Source organism: Molothrus aeneus, chromosome 1, assembly GCF_037042795.1.
Source record: "Molothrus aeneus isolate 106 chromosome 1, BPBGC_Maene_1.0, whole genome shotgun sequence".
Taxonomy (NCBI): Eukaryota; Metazoa; Chordata; class Aves; order Passeriformes; family Icteridae; genus Molothrus; species Molothrus aeneus.
This window is the reverse complement of record NC_089646.1, coordinates 78,043,002-78,064,021: the sequence shown is the minus strand read 5'-3', so window position 1 is coordinate 78,064,021 and position 21,020 is coordinate 78,043,002. Positions and strand designations below refer to the sequence as shown.

Genomic DNA, 21,020 nt, shown 5'->3' with positions numbered 1-21,020 from the left:
GCTTTCCTTGGTAACCATGCTTGTAATGTCCAGATTAATGCCCTAATGCCTTAATAATTTTGAGATCTAAAACACTGCTGTAGAAAAGAGTTAAAACATAGCCTGGAATGAAAGAACTACTTAACAAATACTATATCCCCTCTCCATGGAATGCATTAGCTAAGTATATGTTGTTCAGGCTTCTAGGTCTCCTATGCAGTGTGACCTCATGATACCAAATCTAGATGAGATGCAAAGTCCTGGGTGGTAGGATAGTGTATATTTTATTTTCTTTTTGCATTTTAAGTAGAGTTGAAAATTTATGAGGATTTAGGTGAACAGGAAAATTAACCTCCATGAACCTGTACTACCAAATTTATGCTAATATCTGAAAGAGATGTGTCTCCTTAGTGCTACAGAAACCTCCAACAATATCATACCCCAAGAACAAAAAGTATGGCTTGGAGGTGTTCATACAATAATTCTATGGAAGTGTCTTCATGTAGACATCATTGTTTCAGGCTGTGATTGTTTATTCATCCCATAGTGCTTATAAATCTGCACAGAGCCCTGGAGTGCTGGTGGTCTCTCAAACCTTAGGAAGATCAGCAGTGGAGCATATACCCTTTCAGAGCTGCAAGATTTCCATATGAGGTGTTAGAGGGAAAATAAACATTTCAGTGATGCATTCCTCTTTTCTGTGAGCAACCATTTATTCAAAATAAATGCAGAGTGACAGGCTCAATGAAGTCCCCACATCTGAATGGGAATGGAGGGTGGTAACATTTAACATTTACTCTTTTGTTCTTTTTTTTTTCCTCTACTTCCTTTCTAGTACCAAGGGAAGGGGAAAAAACCACTCTTTTCTCAGATATTATTACCTCTTTAAAAACTCCAGACTTTGTTTCCTGGCAACTTTAATTGCAATCGTGCTCTAATGTCTCTCTTTTTTAATACAAAAAATGGGATCGTGCACAAAGTTGGTCTCCTGTTGCTGTCTTCTCCTGTCTACTTATTAACAGAGCTGTAAAGTGGTTGATCAAATCACATGAGGGATGTCAGACCTTTATATTTTCTTAGACATAAGTCCAAGGTAGAGTTACAGACGGCTAATGGAAACTCAGGCTTTTAATTTCATCCTTCTATAGTTAAATATTTAATTAATTGTTGAATGTTTTTGCAGCTGAGCATTGAGTCTTTTGTTCCACGTGCTTAATTCCATGTGCTGAGCTTTCATGGGCTCTGTGGTGCTACTTGACATCGTGCTGAGGTGCTAGTCAAGGGCAGGCTGAAAATCTCAGATATTTACAGTGGAGAAATGGTGATGTATCTTGCAAATGTAAAAAAATTTGCTTCCACTAACTTCCTAAACACTGCTGGAAAGTCATTACAGTGATCTGAGGAGAGGGACTGCTCAGCTGAGAAGAGACTTAATTGCTTTCAGTCTGTATAGGCAGGTGGTCATGTGTAGCTGCAATATTCCTTTTCTCTGGCTATTAGCTTGCAGATTCTGATATTCACCCAGGTTTGCCACTAAGACTAATGTTTTCCAGCTGCTGCTTGCTCGTATGAGCATATTTCTGGCAACTGAGCCCTGCATTTGAGTAACTGTAGTTGTCATACAGTTGGGCTGCATATGGAACACTTGATTTAAAAAAAAAAAATTGCTGAATTTTAGGTTCAACAAAGCCAACTGGCTTCGGAGCCTCTGGTTAAGTATTCTTTGCTCCAGTTTCTAACTTCATTCATAGAACAAGCAAAGAGTCTTTCTTATTGGTTTTTTTTACTGAAAGGGAGTTATACTGGTAAATGCTGGAGATATGATTAAAGATCCCAGTTAAATTCCACCTTCCTTAATATAAAACTAGTTTTTTAATACTCATTTGAGTAGTGAATTACAGACATACACTGCAGATCACTTTTGTTTAGCATTTCTAAGCATTATTTTTGTAGTTGGGTCAAACTGTAAAATTATTGTTAATGATGATGTCATTTTGTAAAGACTGAGTTCTTGCTTTGCAGTATTAATAGTTGTCCTTGAGAAAAAGATTATAAGAAAACTCTCAAGACCCCTCAACTGAATTTTGAAAATGTAACTCAGGCAAATAAAATCTGGAACTTAAAAAGTGTGAGGAAGCCCCCATCTCTTCTGCAATACTGAAATTGCACAGTGATTTATATCTGAATTACCACATTACTCTGAACGAGTTTTAGAACTGTTCTTTTAATCTTTTCTAATAGAAAATAGTTATTTGCCAGTTGCTAAAAATAAGGATGAGATACAAAAAGAGATGTTCAAAAATATCCAGGAAAAACAATTGAAATGGCCTAATAGGAAGCCAGGCAAAATTCTCATGTTTTCATTTGTGGATTAATTGAATTCTATAAATAAAATAAATAAAATCCAATGATTGTTATAGTGTTCCAGCTGGAAAATCACTCAAGAGCACCAAAAATAAAAATATCAGTAATGTGCAAATGAGCAAAGAAATTTATATCAGAATGCTCAGTAGCTGGAGAGTAAATGGCATAGATTGTCTTACAGCGATTCACTACATCTAGCTTGTAGATGACAAAATTGTCTCTATTTTATAAGGTTAATTTAATATTTTTAGGGCAATTTTGCATTTTATGTGTAGGTTTGAAATGGCAAAATGCCTGATATATCTTCTTTCTCTACCTGTGCTGACTTTGACAGACTCCCATCTCTGTAGTCCTGGCATACTAGTTACTATGGACTCAGTTCTCTACTTTCCATTTACAATTCTTCTGTCTTCTCTATAGCCCTGTAATTTTGGTTATTAGATTTATTTCAAATGGTGCTGCATATCTTGGCTTCTGCGTATGTACAGTAAACTTGCCAGAACAAAGCATGCTAAGAACACTCACACAAATTTAAAACTAAATTTAAAGGACTCTTATGTTTCTTGAATTTATCTGAATACCAGCGTAACAAGTATGAATGATTGAAATAAATTAACATCCATTTTTAAAATGAATGTTTCACATTCCTTTCTTGCAAGCATGCAGTATTCCCAGGCATAAACATTTAAAATGAATGATGTTGTAAGAAATCATGAGACAAAAATTGCCTTATGGTTTAGGAGTTTTTCAAGACTTTTCTTGCTTAATCCAAGATTAGAAGTGAAATCTAGATTATTTTTGTAATCAGTACTAGAGCTGATGCCTTAAAAAAAATCCAGATGCTTTGAGTTTATGATAAAATTCTGAGCTGTCAACTTACATATACAAGAGTTCATAGAAACGGAGCAAATTTGAAGCTGAGTGTCATTTGCTTAGGATCCCATATTATTTATTTACTTTAAGCTCTCTTATTTCTCAGACTAGAATCTCTAATGTTTGTTGGCACACATGAATATTTTCCTGACTGGTCTCTGAAAAATATTATAATGAAAGTAGTTTTCTTTTAGTTTTAAAGGAAAAAAAAGGCTTCTAAATTTTTCTTTCTTCCTTTGTAACTTTTAAACTTTTTACATGGAAAATGTGTTTTCAAAAGACTTGTGGTTGTGTAATGTAAATGTTCTGACATAACCTGTAGAAACATAGAAACATTTAGGCTGGAAAAGACCTCTAAGATCATTGAGTCCAACCTTTAACCCAGCACTGCAAAGTTCAGTACTAAGCCACGTCCCTCGGTGCCACATAATCTACTCGTAATGGAAAAAACCAAATCAAAATGTACAAAGATAGCAGTTTACAAATTCAGACTGTGACTCTGAGCCCAGCCTGCAGTCCTTTGTATCTCTTTGTCCCTTGGTGCAGGTGCTAAGAACTGAAAGCTCTGGGGCTGTTCTTCATTCCCTTGACACTGACCAGGTCAAATTTGTACCGCTGATCTTGATTTATTTACCAAAACTTCTGAAATTCCAGAATATAAACTAGTTTGAGTACTGTGATAGAGGGGAATGTACCTAAATTTGCCACCCTTCAAATCCCTAATTTCTGCCATTTCTTTCAGATAATCATCTCCAGCAGTGTTGTGTTGCTGTGTCTATTTGATGCTTATTCACACATTAAAGGAAGACACTTCCGATTTTCATTACTTTCTATGACTATAATAACGTAATTGCTACAGCTCAGATCTGTGGGTAGGAGAGGAAGCTTCTGCAGAATGTGACAAATATAACTCAGAATTTTCAAACTTGTGTAATCTTAAAAAAGGTCTTGGAAAGTTAGTGAACCAATTTTGAACTTCCTCTTGTATCTGTTCAAATTTGAATAATCACTCAGAAAAGGGATGTCATTTTAACAGAGACATGGATCTACTTGATAAAATATAAAATAAATATAGCAGTGACCAGAATGTGTCTAATGCCCAGAAACATAATGAAAGCAGATTAAAAGGGTTTATGGTTGTTTTTCAAAGATTCAAAATTTTCTGTTTAAGAAAAAATGGCTTTGTTTTCTTACATCTGTCTTCAATAAAGCACTAAGATGGCTGCCAAGCAGTAGCTACATCTTCATCCAGCTGGGTACACCTGAGCTTTCTTAGCTTGAGAAAAAATCCTTCTCAGCAAGTCAGCCGTAACTGAGCAAAATGTGCATATTTGGAACTATAAATCAAAATGCCCACGTACAGATGTTCTCAGCCTAGAGGCATGAATGTGAAGTAGCTTGGTTCCAGAAGGATTTTTCAACAATACCTGAAATTGGTCAGAGATGCTTTACAACTGCAGAATTGACATGGTACTGTAAAATCACCGTGAGTGACTTGCTTGTTATGCTGTTCTCATATGTGGTATACAGTGGGAAGCTTCAAAGAGAGCAATTCAGTACAGTGCCAATTTTCAGAAAAACAGCGTTCTCTAACAGAGAATTGGGGTGAAGGAGTCATATGGGATGGGCTTGCTTTTTAAAACAAGGAGAAATATTTCTGAGCCCTTACAGCACCTATTGGCAGCAGGCTTTTCTGAGGATGGAAATGGATATTATCCCATTTTGCAAATGGGGAAGTTGGGCTGCAAATTCGATGGCCTTCCATGCAAAAGCAACTGGGAAAAATTGAGTAGGTTTTGGGTTCTTGCCTCCTCCGACCCCAGGCTGCTGTGGATCCCTGAAAATAGAAGGAGGGAGAGGTAATCTTATGACTTTGTGATATGTTACAGTTTTAGTGCAGTGGTATATTCCTGCTTTGAAAGGGAAGATCTCATCTGTCATTTTTACCATGGTACACTTTTGTACTATGACAGGTCCCATAGGCTTAAACCAAAGAATATTGTCTCATGTTCTACGATGGCTATTTCACCTTCTGAGAATCAGATGCCTCCTGCTGTAAATGAGCGTGTTGTGATTTTAGGGAAAATGTGATGGGGTGGTTGTAGTTTTGCATTATTTATCTAAGTTGTCCTGAGTAAGGAGAAGAAATCCTTCTGTATCTGATTTCTGTTTTGGAATGAAGTGGCTCTTGTCAGATTCTGTGAGGAGAAGTTGGTGACAAGCAGACTTTGAAGTCATTGGCAAGCAACATAAAAGAATCTAAACGTTTAAACTCATATATTCACACGGAGTTGAATTTGAAAAGGAAACTTCTTTTTAATCACCACGTTGCAAAAGCTAGTAAATACTTAAATAGAAGATTTGTCCACTTACAGTGAAGAATTGCTGAGCTGAAAGTGGATAGGGAAATTGAGCATTTCTGTAAAAAAAGATTTTTTTTTTGTTTAAGTGTAAATCATAGAATAACTTTACCTGTGGTACTGCTTACCAGATATCTGTGATTAAAAATAAAAGAAATACCGAAGGCAAGAGATAGAGGTAGGTAAGAGACTGAAATGAATATATTTGGGGTTGTAAACATTCTTAAAATAGTTAGGTGTTTCTTGTGACGTATTTCTTAAAACTGGCTCACTTGGCATTTTTTGGGATAGCGTGAGAGCTTTGAAAGTAATATTTCCAAATATGGATAAGAGATTTTAATGTGCTTGAATCATATTTCAAGCCAGCCCCCTTGTTTGGGATGTGTGAATTTAGTGCTCAGCTTGTGCATATGGGGGGGGATTACCCAGAAAACTGCAGCGAGCAGAGCTGTGAACATGATTTCTGCAGAGCTATATGCCTCCTGGCTTCTGACAGCCAACATCTTGAAGTTTATGAAGTGCAGCTCCCTCTCCCCAGTACCCAAGAAAATGAATTGCCAAACTCTGGGAGCCAGAGCTGAGACAGCAGAGCAGAGGCATTAACTCAGTTCACATTTCTTGATGACATCTCACAGGGGAATGCAGGGGCCCTGTCCCACCAGCTGAGCTGCTAGAGCATAAAGGCAAAAATCCCCAAATTTAAGTATTGGCCAGTCTGACCACTGCTACCTCACCAGCCAGAACTGATTATAAAAAGCCTCTGGAAAAGCCAGTTACTGCTGGGAGCTGTAGCAGCTGTGTTCTGTTAATGGAATTAAAATGAATTTATATCCTCTTACTCCTACACCATGAGCTTCCTGGGGCACACATGGGTTCCATGTATCTGCTAGTATGGGGGACAGAGAAATGGAGCTGCAGTGCTGGTTTGAAACATGGACTACTATTAAAATATATTAGTGCTGAAACAGCTAGCAGAACCTTTTTAGTGGTATTTTCCTTTTTATTTATGGCTCTGTCTTGAAACATGAAAACCAATTTTCCATATTTCTGAAGTCTCCATTGCTTTGATAGATTTCTCTAATTTAAATCCTGAAATAGCTGGGTTATACTTTATATTGATGTCTGCTTAACTTCTTTGGTTAGAATAAATAATTTTTCACATAGCCATGGGCTGAAATCTTCTTAAACTGAAGGAATGACTGTAAGAATTCTCTATAAATAGCATATGGGCATTGGAAAACAAGTTTTTTTCTGGTATATGGTATGAGGTGACCAAAACTACAAAGTGGCCTACATACAGCCTTGATGGAGGTGCATCTAAGAGCTATATCATCAAAAACAATTGATATGCATTCTGAACTGCTAAAATGTAATTGTGCCCATATTAGGTATAACTAAATTAATTGACATAAAATGAAGTTAATGCTCAGGTGAGGAGGTGGAAAAGGACATCCAACTCCACAGCTCTACCTGCAAAGTTATTTTTTGCTTTCATTTAGTGAGTTTAAATTTGATAGCTCTTATGGACAGATTTTCTACTGATACTTAAATGGAAATGTAAACTAAGCTGTTTTATTGAAAGGAGATATGCATCTGATCACCTTTTCTGATTTCTAGTTTTCATTGCTGCTGCAATGATGTTCTTCTTTTTGGGTAGTTGCTAGCTTGGAGTGGTTCTGGCTGAGTAATTATTAAATTGGATTTCTGCCTTTCCTGGTTTGAACATAAATGTCTCAGTGCAATTCATGGATTGCACTAGCTGCTCACTTCATATCTTGCCAAATGGACTTGTTTGCCTCTGGTCTTACATAACCTTCCCTCTAGCAGAGCTGATCAGACATCCCAATATAACCCAAACCAAAACAAGGAAAAAGAAAAGAGAAAGTACTGTCAGTGAAGATTTCAGAAAGAAATTTAGGCAATCAGTCCAAGCCTGGGAGTCTTGAATCCAAGCTGATGTGTAATAGCTTAAAACATGACATGGTACAGCTTACTGCCTGCCATGGCTCTAGTTTGGGATGATTCGAAACACTTTATGTTTTTAAAGTGAATTTTTTTAAAGCTGACCTTTATCTTGTTGGATAAGGAGATAAAACTCTCTAATAGATGTTGGCTTTGTTCTGCAGTTCCCACTGTTGTCTTGCACCACTGAAATCTAAAAGCAAGCAGTGGTTGTTTCCTCTCAAGCCTCTGGCACACAGAATATGCTGTACCCTATTCGCATCATGTGGCACTGAAGGAGGGTAAAAGGCTGACAGTGCCCATGGATGCATACCTACGGTTCTCCATCTGTGTCAGGAAATACGGCTCTCATTTCTCAGGTTTTGGAGAGTACTGCAAGTCTTAATTAAAGATTGCCTAAGATGTCTTGGTATTTTTAACAGTCATTAAAGGAGTGCAAATGAGTAGTGGTGGAAAAGATGGAGAGAGATGAGACACAAGTAAAAATTAGCTGGTTAATAATCTTTTCTTTCAGTAGTTTTTGAGTACCTGTTCCATGCCATTTTGATAAACTTCCCCCAGTGACTAAAGTGAAACTGGCAAATCAGCTTGAATGTAATATTTTGTTTAAAAAAGGAGGCGGGTGGGGGAAGAAAAAAGTCAAAATGCAGTATTAAACATGCATTCTAAATAAGATCAAAAAGAAAGTCTGGAATATGAGATTTTCTTTTGTCTTAATGTATGCTGGTTTAAAAAAAAAACCCTGCATATTGTGCTAGTGTGAGAACCAGGAAATGAAAGGGACTGAAGTGAAAAACTTAATATAATAGACAAAGCTGCAGTCTGGTAGAAAATGTATATGGCACAAATGACTGCTTAGGAACAAAAATATAGAAAGTTTTCCACAGTGTTGAGCATTCCATCTTCCATTTTCTTGATTTCTTTTGAGCACGTCTTTACTAGAAGATGTTATTACAACAGATCTGTGAGGAGCTGAGAGCTGATAAGCTGCTGATACTGATAATGTGATCACGAGGAAGAATTTTTCTTAGCAACATGAGAAATACTTGTAATTCAGCCCAAAGTCTCACAGTTTTAATTATAGGTAGTTTTAATGTTACACAAGGAATGACTTGACTTGAATATGTTGACTTCAGTACAACATTTTTTGTTTAAAATGAAACTTCGTACACAGGACTGAAAGTCAGAAGTTTTTATTCCAAGAAGAAATGCAGCAGCTCTTCAGGGAGTTGGTGTAAAATACCCTGTAAGTGCTGCTGAGGTGGTGAGAAGCCTTTGTGCTGGTTGCTTGCAGGAGGTTAAATTCCAGCAGAAGCAAGATGTGTAACACTATCCTAGAGACGTAAGCATGCTCAGCTTTCTAATGCCATGTTAGACGTACCAGTATTTTTGGAATAATGTTTCAATTACTAATTTAACTGTCATTAGCAATTGTGTATTAATTGGAGGGTGAAATTGGTTTTATCCTGTGATTCTTGCATATGTTTTAATTTTTGGGGAATGCTGTTGCTCTGTTCAGGACTGAGGTTATCTGGAAGGTGGGCACATCATCAGTGACTGAAGTAGATGTGCTCTTTGGGAGAAAAGAGCTCTCAGTGTTCATTTAAAATCAGCCAACCTCTTCTAATGTCTAAACCCAAAAACGTGATACATCCAGGAGCATCAAGTGGATGTGCAATCATTTCCTTTTGAGGAAAAAGAGAGAAAAGCTATTCCTGCAGCTTACTATAGAGCTAAAACAGATAGAAACAGACAGAGAATATGTTAACTAGATGCTAAATCTTAAAATACTTAAAGAGTTATGTCATGGAATAAAGGAGTCAACAATAAATATTTCATTTAAATAGCTATTTTTTTTTTTGTTTTATTTTCTGGGTGAACTAAATACTGTGTATTTTGGAAGGAAGAGATGCAATGCTCTCATGAGCACCACGATATGCACAGCAGCAACAGGTGCTGCATTAATTCAGTGGCGGCTGGTCTTGGCTCCCTGTTTTCCTCCTTTCAGTGGTGCAATTGTGGAGTTGTATGGTGCAGTCAGAAATGGTGTGTTGCACTCCATGTGCCTCAGATTTAAAGATGAAAAACAAAACTGAGAACTGTATTTGGCTTACAATTGTAAATGGGGTTCCATTCCTTGTGGTGAGGGTGTCATGCAAACAGAAGAAGGAAATGACAAAGTCTAAGGATTGCCATGACCTATCCTACACCTGTTAAAAGTTCTGTTCCCAGGTATAGGATGCTTTCTTACAGCCAGGTTTAATAAAGGTTTTTTACAGCCATTGCTTTTTTCATCAAGCAGCACCATGAGATGGAAAACAAAAATGAGGAAGAATTTAGCAATGACTTGGAGAATCCATTTTCAAAGCAAAACTCATAGATACTAGATTTCAAAGCTATTTCTTATAGCATACTGTAATTAATATTCTAAGGACTCTTTCAAGTTTGATTAAAACTGGTTTGACCATTTAAATGGGCATTAAAGTAATAGAGGTGTTTTTGAGTGTGGAATGTTAGACAAAAAAAATGTAATTATAGATCCCCATAAATAACTTTCTCTAGGGAGAGTTCCCTAGTTAAATATCCAAATGCCTTATTCAGAATGTGAATGTGGCTCTCCATGACTATTTTAAGAAATAACAGGTAAATTTACTATTTATACAAACAGTAACCAAGAACTTTTGCTATTGAAGAAAACATGTAAATTAGAATCATATGATAATTTCTTTTTTTATTATAGAAAGCATGAGTTTCAACTCTCTTCATGTTCCCCAGACTGTTTGTTCTTTCTTCAGGAAGAGGCTAGAAAAATATAAGCTGTAGGTGTTAAGCTTGCTTCCCTTTTCCAGTGTGAAATCCCTCCAGGAATGAGGTCTTCCCACCACTGCTCCTCAGTAGGACTATAGTGTGGAGGAGGATCATGTTTTCATTGCTTGCTAGCATTTGATTGTTACATTTTTAATGTAGTCTTTGGAGGTATCCAAAGGAGGAACTGTTCCTGGGTCTACAAGCCAAGCATATTTGTGGTGTTGAGATCCGTGGTAGGGATTGCACTGGAGGGACAGAATTCAAGCAAAACATGATTCAAAAGGAAATCATCCCATTATCTAGGCTTTTATCACCCTGTGTGTTTTTGTGATTATACATGGTGGTGGTGTCTTAGGTATTTGAGGGAGGTAAAAAGTGGCTGGCCATAATTGGAATAATATGTGTGGAATCTCACCTCTCCCTCAGTCTTGCATGTCCCGGGACCTAAACAGCTTCAAAGATGTGGGTAATAACCACCTCTGAAATTTGCATTATTACCCTCTTAGAAACTTGATTCTAGGATACAGGTTAGAAAACTGGCTAGTAACAAAATATTTATTAAACTGGCTGTTGAGGAGACATGCACAAACCCCAAAATGATGTGGCAATTTAGAAAGAAGGAGATGGCGTATGTTTATATGTCTTGGCTTAGTCTTTCAGATTATTTGAATCCTGCAAGCTGTTTCTACAAGAGGTGTTCTTGTAAGGTTAATTTCAATCTTTGCAAAGCAGGTGTTTACAGCAGAGTTTCCTCTTCCAACCATGTGCCTAACAATAGTGTGATTAAGATCTCACTCTGGGGCAGGCTGACTTTTGGCTGCATGTGTGTGCCTGCATGAGCATGTCTGCAAGCTGCTTTTATTATTCAACAAAGAGAACATATGCAGTTGATCTGAATATAGGAGAAATGCTTTGAATTGGTCTTGAATCTGTAAGAAGACTGGTCGGCAGAATGAAGAAGATGAGGCAAATAAATAGACATTGATGGCAGCATTTTTAATTTAAGCAATCAGAGCATCAGATGAACTGAATGTGAAGCTGAGCAATACATCCACTGCACTGCAAAAATAATATATTTTATGCTGCTTCTTTTTTGCTCAGTTTTTAATATGATTTGTTTTTGTTATACACAATGCAAAACAGCCTTGGATTTGCTGCCAGGGATGAAACTGAACATTCTGGAAGTTGTATCTGCACTGCTGGGCAAAGTAGTACTGTGTTGGATCAGTGAAAAAAGCCCACACATGGCAAAACACTGCAATTCTGCTTTGAAAGCAGCAATGAGAAAATAATGAAGAAAACTAACACAAAAATGTGTCAGTAGTGGACAATTCTCTAAGGAGAACAGGGGTGCTGTTATCTCTCTCCCTGTTAGGTGGTCTAACAAAAGACTTTATCTCTCCCTGCAAAGCCCAGCTTTGCCTGGGGTGGGGAAGGAATTTGTGCACAGCAGAGCATTTCTTCCATGCTGCTCATTGACTCAGGAAGGCAAGAATGGCCTGTGTTTTCAGCTTATGTGCTCTGCAAGATGGCTCTGTAGCTGGAGAAGCTACTTGTGCATTGTGGAAATGAGGTGTATTATATTTGGGAACCTGCTCCCACAGAGTGACTGCAGCACACAGGTCAGTACTTCACTCAAGTGCCTCTCATGGAGTGACACAGACTGCATAAGGCAGTGCTGCCACACACTTGTTCCCACAGACCCTCCTACAGCAAAGGGAGTGCTGCTGTCTGACCACAGTCAGGCTGAGCTGTGGATCTTCAGTCACTGCTGTGTACCCAGATTCTCCATCTGTAGGGCCCTCCAAGTCAGGAGGATACAAGTCCAGAGTCTCCAACAGTGCCTTTCAAAGTAATCCATAAAATCTTCATCACTCTTTGATCAAATAATGGACAAATTTTACTTTTATTCAGGAATTCTGCCTAGCTAGCTACCTGTTTTACACACAGAGTGCAATCATGGATTACACGTGTGAAATGCTTGTGGTTTCAGGCTGATGCTCTATGAATTGATAATTCTGGCAATACCTTTACCTCTTATGAAACTGCTGATCATCATCCTTCATCTGTTCTTGGAAAATTTTTTTCCTAATTGATTAATTAATACACACCTCTGACCACAATCACATAAATCTTAGCAGTATCTCAGGTACGATTTTTTCATTTGCTCTCAAAAAAATTGTCATGTGACTGCTAACTTTTCTGATAACTTGCTGTGTTACTAGCAGTTACGCTTCTCAAATGAAGCAGTTTTTCATGTACAAGTTCTTAAATAGACAGAGATAATTTTATATCAGCCTGCAGTGTGCTTAAATTATTATAACTCTCATGATTGAACTCTAATATCAACAATAATAATTTAAATATATTAATAACAAATGGCTCATATTAAAAATCACGCTTCCCATTTTGGTGTGGTATACATGTCCCTGAGAAATTTTAAGTTATATAAAAAATTTTAGTTCCTTTTTTTAAAAAAAATTGCATTAAATCTATTCTGCTGCTCACCAGAGGAAACTAAAACTGAAATCTGGCTGAGAATTGAGCATTTAAACTTGGTAGTATTACTTCCTAGGATTCCTTTATTGTCTGAATTTTAAAAGAAAACAGATAGGTCCCAAAATTGGAATTTGCTTCTTTTAAGATTACAGTTAGGATATCAGGTGAGCATAATTTCTGTGTTTTAAGCATTCACTGTTCTTTTACTCTATACCTTTTTTCTAAGTCTTGAGATTCACAAGGCTTTGGAAGAAGAAAAGGAGATGCAGTAGTTACAGGACTGTGCACATGTTGAGGGAGGGATTAAAAATTATCTGTGGTCCATGAAGGAAGGAAACAGCACAAGTGACAAGCTGAGATGTTCCCAGTTCGTTGTTGTGTCTCACAGCACAAACCACACAAAATTGTGTGGTGCTAAAGAACAACCAGGTCATATTTTTTTGTGTGCATCTCCTGTCTGAGCACCTTGCTGCTCTGGGGTTCGTGCAGGTGTGCAGGTGATGCTCACAGCCCCACAGGTGCAGATTTCCACCATGTGCTCTGCCTCTCCTGGCACAGCTTTGTGCCAGCCCAGCATCTCCTCAGAAGGGAGAGATGGGCAAGGGTGTGTTTCCTTCTGCCTCCCTCACACCAGCCTGCCTGACTGTGGAAGAGCTGGTTCCCATCACTGCTCTGAAGCATAAGTAACACAGAACAAGACGATAGGGTAGGGTAGGGTAAGGAAGGGAAAAGAAAAGAAAAAAGAAAAGAGAAAAGAAAAGAAAAGAAAAAGAAAAGAAAAGAAAAGAAAAGAAAAGAAAAGAAAAGAAAAGAAAAGAAAAGAAAAGAAAAGAAAAGAAAAGAAAAGAAAAGAAAAGAAAAGAAAAGAAAAGAAAAGAAAAGAAAAGAAAAGGTCACTGATTCTGAGGTTTGAAGAGGCTTGAACCTGAACGACACCTAGCATTTCTGTTCTCTTAATTCCAAGTAAAAACAGATGAAACAAAAGATGAGTGAAGATAATGGAGAAAGAACAGAAAAACATGGCTTTGTTGCTAAAAGGCAAAGATAGCAAGTCTAATTCTGTCTTAGGTTTTGCTAACAGACATTTTCTAACATTAACCTGGCAAACTGATTGATCTGGCAAGGATACACACATACCTTGAGTGTGTGTAAGTGTAATGGGGAGCATGAAATTGTATTGTGTATTTTGAGAAGCAGTAAGTTTTGGTTGTTTTTTCTTTCATAAAAATTTCAGAAAATCTTTTAAAAACAGCATTTGCATGTCCCTTGTTTCTTTCAGTTCCCATATGTATTCCTTACTTGAAACTTTTTGCCCTTTTTTTTTAAATGAAGGTGTAGGGTGAATCAATGGGCTACAGAGATGTAATAGTTTCTTCAAGATCTTTCCATTTCTTTTCAGCACCTGGGGACTGGGGCAGTTTCTGGGATCGGTATTTCATTTGATTTGGAGTGTTGAAACTCTGCCTTGCGAGGGATGTGCATTTTTGTCTGCAGGCAGTGTGAGATAACTCATGCCTGGGAACAGGCTTGTGCAGGGGCTACTTTGGCCTGAGCCACCGCACGTGCCTGCCCTGCGCTGGAGGCAGTGGAATTTCAGAAGGCACCTATTGTCTTCCTGAACTGGTTTTTCTGGCAATGGGCTGAACTCCCGACGCTTTGCACGTAGTCAAACAGGAGCTTTGGAAGTTTAGCTTTGGCAATCAGACTGAGGTAACATCAGGTGCAATCTGTGAGTTTGGCCTTTCCTGTTGCCCTGCTTGCAGTGCTGTGAGGGACAGCGACAGCAAACCTGTTCTTATAATAGTCAGACTCTTTAATGGTGTGTGAAGGCCTCTGCTGAAAGAAATGTTTAGGAGTTTATAAGCACATAAAATTAATTGGGCAGACAAACCTTTACTGACTAAAGAGATAGTAAGAGTCTGACTCTAGAGACTTTTTCAATATAGAAGAAAAATTTGAAGTATAAAACTTCCAAATAATAGTTCTTTTTACAAACTGTACAAATGTGTGCTGCCCATGTTCCAGGAACTCATGTCTATGAGTCTTCAGATGGAGAATTTGAAATGTTCCATGAGTTCTTCCTCCTCTTGCATTGTAGTCTTATGGACATTGAATCTTTGAGTCCTAATTATTACAAATATGGAAATTTCAAAGTGCTTAGCATTCTCCAGGCGACCTGTACACCCGAAATGTTTTAATCTAAATAATCCACCCCAGAGATTATTTCTACTATACAATAAGAAATACAACTATGCAAGTTCTCTGGTTCTGTTCCTGCTTCCTGCAGGAGAATGGAAACTTCAGGATGTGCAAAATCTATACCACCTTCTAGAAACTGAAGCAATCCTTGCTCCTGTTGCGAGAAGTAGCTCTTCTACAGTCAGACACAGTGATCTCTGGATTGGTTTCTCTTTCCATAAGAAGAGCAATACAAAGTATATTGACCAGCCTGGGAAGCAGACAAAGTCTATTGTAGCTTCCAGGTGTTATATTTTCCCTCACTATTCTGAAGTGCTGCTCTGCAGAGTTGTTCACCAGAGTTCCCTGAAAATTACTGCTAAATTGAAACTTCTTATATAAAATCAGCTTCTGGGCTCTCTGTCTCTAGACCCTTTTCCTTCCATCAGTAAGAAGACACAGCCATCAAATGCTGTGCCATTTTATAGCAATGGTGCTCAGCACCAAAATTCTCAAGGATCTTCATTTGGGACATGCTTGCTGCAGAGAGCATTATGTTCATCTGGCAGATGCTCAAGCTAGCTCAAAACCTGTACCTGTCAGTGGAAGTGCAAATAACTGAAGACCTACTGGGGTTCAGCCTCTAACTGAAAGTTTTCCTATAACTATTGACCACTCTAAATAGTGGTCAATAGTTGTAGGCAAACTTTGGTCCTGGGTCCCTCATTCACATGGTGAATGTAGTGATTAGGGGATTAGGGAGGGGCAGGAGTAAAGGAAGAGACTGAGCAGTGACGCCAGGGCCCCAGTCTCACTGGGACAGAGGGTGCATCCCCTTTATTTTTTTCCATAATTTAGTCCCTTGGTGGGGGGCGGGAAAGATGTCTGAACTCTTTTTAAGTGTTAGCATGTAGGTAATAACACAGAGCGGATTTAACACTGTATGAATTCGCATCTCAATGAATTTTGCACTTTGCTTCACTTGGGAAACATTTCACTGACATCCACTTTGATTTAGTACCAGGTGGGATTATCCCTGCAGCAATATCCAGCACAGTCACGGAGATGTTTAGGTGCTGTGGTTCACATGCTGGTCTTCCTGCAGGTACGGATGGTTGTAATTTTAAAATACTTTTTAAGGCTTGGGTTGTGCCTGCCAAACCTTTAGAGTCTGCACTGGATGGTTCAGAGCTGTGCTTCAGGCTGGGGCAGGGACAAGACCAGAATCTGTTTGAAGATGTGGAGCATGTGGGGCTGTTTCTAAAAAAAGGTTACAGGGAAGCCCAGATGTGTTATCAGAACTCTGGGGACAGGAGGAATGTTTGCAAATCAGATCTGGGGGAAAAGGGACTTTGTAGCATTGCTACCTGGGTGATGACCCCAATGATTGCTCTGCTTTTGCATCATAGCCTGGCACAGCTACTATCACAATGATCTAGGCAGCTTTTTAACAGGGAGATATGAGATTCAGCATCCCAAAGAGTGAATTTATTCTGTTAAAGTAGTTGAAACTCTGCTGGAAGATGACAGTACATTTGTAAGTGTAAATATTTGCTAATACACCATAATGGTAGTCTCTGAGCCTCTTCCCCATCTCCTGCTCAAATACCTTGGGATAGCTGGCTCTGATGCCAATTGAGACACAGAGATTTCACAGTGTACCTCCAAGCAATGACAGTGCATGTTTCTTTTCTAAGTTTGGGAGCACATTTCTTGTATGCATGCTTCTCTACTTTTTAAAGGTTCTTTGCCATAGACATTCTGTATCCAACTATATCCAAGGTCAAAAGATTGTTGTGGAAAGAAATATAAACTGTGGTGTGTTACTACAATCCATGAAATAGCAAAATCTTGAAAAATACAGAAGACACAACAAATAAAATTAGGCTCACTGTACCTGGGCTTTGCTGAAAAACAAATAAAGGCTTAATTAGGGATTACAAATTGGGATACACGCTTGGTTTCAATATAAATCTCCAGTCTGACTGACTTGTAGAAGCCCTACCAAAGTATTTGGCTGTAACTGCACATGAACAACAATCAGGGCAATATTTATGGAGTAATTTAGAAGGCTATATGTTTGTCAGATAATGAACTAATGTCCACAGCCTGCCCTAAATACCTAAAAAGCCGATAACTCTGTCACGAAGGTAGAGATTAGATTGCTCAGCTGTGAAAGTTAATCCTTTTATTGCTGTTCCCGTAAAATTTCAGGCAATAAAGCAGTGTTTCAGTAACATCACATTACCATTTTGCAGGGCTGTGTGATAACCTTTCAACAGTATTTGCAAATTGTTACCCTTTTTGAAAGCTGAAGTCAGAAAGATCTCTGCTGACCATAATATCTCAGTTTTGCCCAAGATGTGTGGATATTTGGCTGTTGGGCTCTGCCTGGGGCTTGCATCTGTGGTAGCAGATAATCTACTGAGAGGCAGCTACTTCTGAGTTGTACATAATATTGCTTTATATTCAGCCTACTGTGAACAATCATGGATTTTTACTGATTTGTATTCACAATTTTAGCAAGTGTGTGAAAAAAATACAGCCTATAATTATATCTACCTGTGCAAAGTGGAAAATTAGAATGATTCATCTCCCTTGGAGAAGTTCTTACATTAAACATTTGTTTGACAGTTCTTTGAAAAAAGTCACCGTCTCCTATTTTCAAATAGTAGAAAACACAGAAATATTTTTCTTTAACTTCCATTAACCATGAATTATTTCCTTTAATACTAGAAGTGTAATTTTTTCTCTATTCATAGAGGTTTTTGTTTTCAATGATGACCTAATAATAATATCTGTGTCTCCTTCTGTTTTCATAGACAAAGTTTGCTTTGAAGTACAGTGAAAGATTTTGTGTATTCTTAGTTAAGACTCCCACATAAAGGCTATATAAATACTGTTATGGCTATACACATGGTCAACTTCTTTTAAGTAACTGAACAGTTATTGCTTGTCATGCTTGAAAACTGGGAGCAGAGGCTACAAATATGCCCCTCTCTTCTCCCATTTTTTATTGCATCATGTCATGTGCCATGTATAAACTTGTGGTCAGAAGTCCCTGTATTTGTTTCTTGTGTCTTATGGAGTGATCTTGCTGTGCTTCAGGCTCTGTGTCTCCCATCCTGCTGAGTTTGGGAATGCAGGGCTTTGGGCAGGCAATCCCTGTGGAAGCTGCAGGGCTGGGTGGGACTCTGTGCGTAGGAGCTGTTCCTGCTTCTGGGGCAGCTGGATGTGGGTGCCCACATCCCTTTGGGTGAGGGAAGCACATGCTCCCGGCCCCTGGTACCATCAGCTCTCTACAAAGGCCAGTATCCAAGGGAAACTGGCCATGAGGGACAGGCTGTGAGGTGTAGGGAGTAGATGCAGTCTCCTGCATTAGCCTTCTCACTGACTCTAGGCTTCCTTTGATTTCTCCAACTTGAATGAAAAGGTGGTTCAGAGCCTTTGCTAAAGTGATGGTGGACTTTGTGTTAACCAGGGGTGGATGCCATGAATAACAGCTAAATTTAGTTCATTCCCAGCCTGAATATAAATATGTCTTTTTTCTACTTCCACTCTTTCTCAGGCCACAGAAGATTGTGGTTGTATGTTAGTCCTCCATTGTCCTGCTACTTCTTGTTATTCTGACCCCTTCCTCCCTGCTGAACTGTAACCAGGGTTAGAGGTGTTTGCAGGACTGTTTGTAGGGGGTGTGGCAGAAGGGCATTTGCTGACTGAAATTCTGCAGGGCTGAGCAGAATGTAAGCTGAGTGGCAGTGGTGCTCTGCAGCATCAGTACATTCAGCTGGCAACATCTTACCCAACCTTATGTGGTCTTCTTTTCAGGAACCAGAATAAATTTTTCCTTTGCACTCTGTTGATTCTCTCAGTGGTGAATACTGGGCTTTGTTTAATCAATCCCTTTCTCTTTTCTGTTACAGAACTCCAACATGGGAGGCAAACTGAGCAAGAAGAAGAAGGGATACAGTGTCAATGATGAAAAAGCTAAAGACAAAGACAAGAAGGCTGAAGGAGCAGCAACTGAGGAAGAGGAGACTCCAAAGGAGGCTGAGGATGCCCAGAAAACCACAGAGACCACAGAAGTGAAGGAGAACAACAAGGAGGAGAAGGGAGAAAAGGATACTCAGGTCACTGCCAATAAGACGGAAGAAAAAGAAGGGGAGAAGGAGAAAGCAGTGACCCAGGAAGAAACCCAGAAAACAGAACCTGAGAAGTCAGAGGCTGTTGTGGATGCGAAAGTAGAGCCACAGAAGAACACCGAGCAGGCACCCAAGCAAGAGGAGCCGACTGCTGCCTCTGCTCCTGCTGCCAGTAGCGAAGCGCCCAAACCCTCTGAGCCTAGCACCGATGCAAAAGCTTCCCAGCCTTCAGAAGCCACAGCTCCCAGTAAAGCAGATGACAAGAGCAAAGAGGAAGGGGAAGCCAAAAAGACTGAGGCTCCCGCAACGCCTGCAGCCCAAGAAACTAAAAGTGAAGTGGCCCCAGCTTCAGACTCAAAACCTAGCAGCAACGAGGCTGCGCCCTCTTCCAAGGAGCCCGCGGCAACAGCAGCACCTAGTTCCACTGCTAAGGCCTCGGACCCTGCAGCCCCTCCAGAGGAAGCGAAACCTTCTGAAGTTCCAGCCACTAATTCGGATCAAACCATAGCAGTGCAAGATTAAATTGGACAGCCTGTTGAAACAACCACTTAAAACAACCTGTGTCTTTTTTTTATTTTTTCAGCTATACTAACTCGTTTCAGATCTGAAATAGCAAATATGTATTGCCCAGAAAAGAAGGAGAAAAAAAAACAAAAGAGAAAAAGTGAAAAGGATGTCCCATCAAGTTGGGAGGGAGGGAGGGGGGAGAATCCAAATAGTATTTTTGTGGGGAAATATCTAATATACTTTCTGCCAACTTGACACAAGTCCTGGATTAAAATAAGTAAATAAATAAATGGATGTCTGAAAGTACAGCACATCTTTTGTATCTGAACTGCTGTAAATGCACTCCACCAGTGTATCAAAATCTTCTTTTTGTTCTGTAATGGGGTTTGGGAGTGATGCGTTTGATTCTGCCCACTAGGTTTGTGCCAAGGCAATCAGATCTTTATGAAAGCAGTATTTTCTGTGGTTTTTTTTTTTATTTACAGCCTTTCTTATTTTGATATTTTTTTTATGCAGTGGATGAATGCCAACTTTCAGACAAAACCCACTTAGCTGTCCACATATTTCTCAATGCCAATCCTCCAATTCTTCCTCTCCAAATATTTTTTGGGAGTAAAAAGCATTCTCATCCTACTTAGCCTACCTAGATTTCTCATGACGAGTTAATGCATGTCCGTGGTTGGGTGCACCTGTAGTTCTGTTTATTGGTCAGTGGAAATGAAAAAGTCTGCGTTCATTGCAGTTCCAGTTTCTCTTCCATTCTGTGTCACAGACACCAACACACACTCATTGGAAAACAAATGAAAAAACAAAATGTACAATGGATGCATTGAAATTATATGTAATTGTATAAATGGTGCAACAGTAATAAAAGTTAAATAATTTAAAAAATATAAAAGTGTAAAGACTGATTAAATCTTCACTTTCACCCCTTGAGAACTAGGCAAAGGAGGTTCTTACACTTAGAGAAGTATTATGTCTGGGGCTGTTTACTTTCCTATAAAGAGTCACTCTCCAACAGCCACAAGTGTTCTTAGGTGAGGTTGGAAGAAGTGGCCAATGGACAGCACATCTCATAAATGTTTTATCCCAGTCAAAATAGAAATTTTGCCTGCCTTAACATGTGAAAAATGCTCTCTTGCTATTTTGAAGAGCCACAGGCATGCTGACTGAGTTTTAATTGAGACTAAGACAGTGGATTTGATAAACTGATCTTTTATAATGAGGCAATTAAATTTAATCCTAGTCCTATTAAAGTATTTCTAGTGCTGATACACTTTGTTCTTTTCCTCATTACTATTGCGTAGGGGATAAACTGCTGCAACAAAAAGCCAGTCCTGTGTATTTC

At 38.8% G+C, this 21,020-nt stretch overlaps 1 protein-coding gene across 2 annotated transcripts in view; it reads left to right on the top strand.

Annotated features, from left to right (window-relative positions):
* Window positions 1-20,570, top strand: part of BASP1 (brain abundant membrane attached signal protein 1) — a 50,981-nt gene extending 30,411 nt beyond the window's left edge. For both annotated transcript variants that reach the window (XM_066559582.1, XM_066559590.1), the window contains exon 2: window positions 18,947-20,570. In XM_066559582.1, coding sequence (XP_066415679.1) covers window positions 18,956-19,687 — 732 coding nt within the window. In that variant the 5' untranslated portion in view covers window positions 18,947-18,955 and the 3' untranslated portion in view covers window positions 19,688-20,570. The remainder of the gene's footprint in view (window positions 1-18,946) is intronic.
* Window positions 20,571-21,020: the final 450 nt, after the last annotated feature.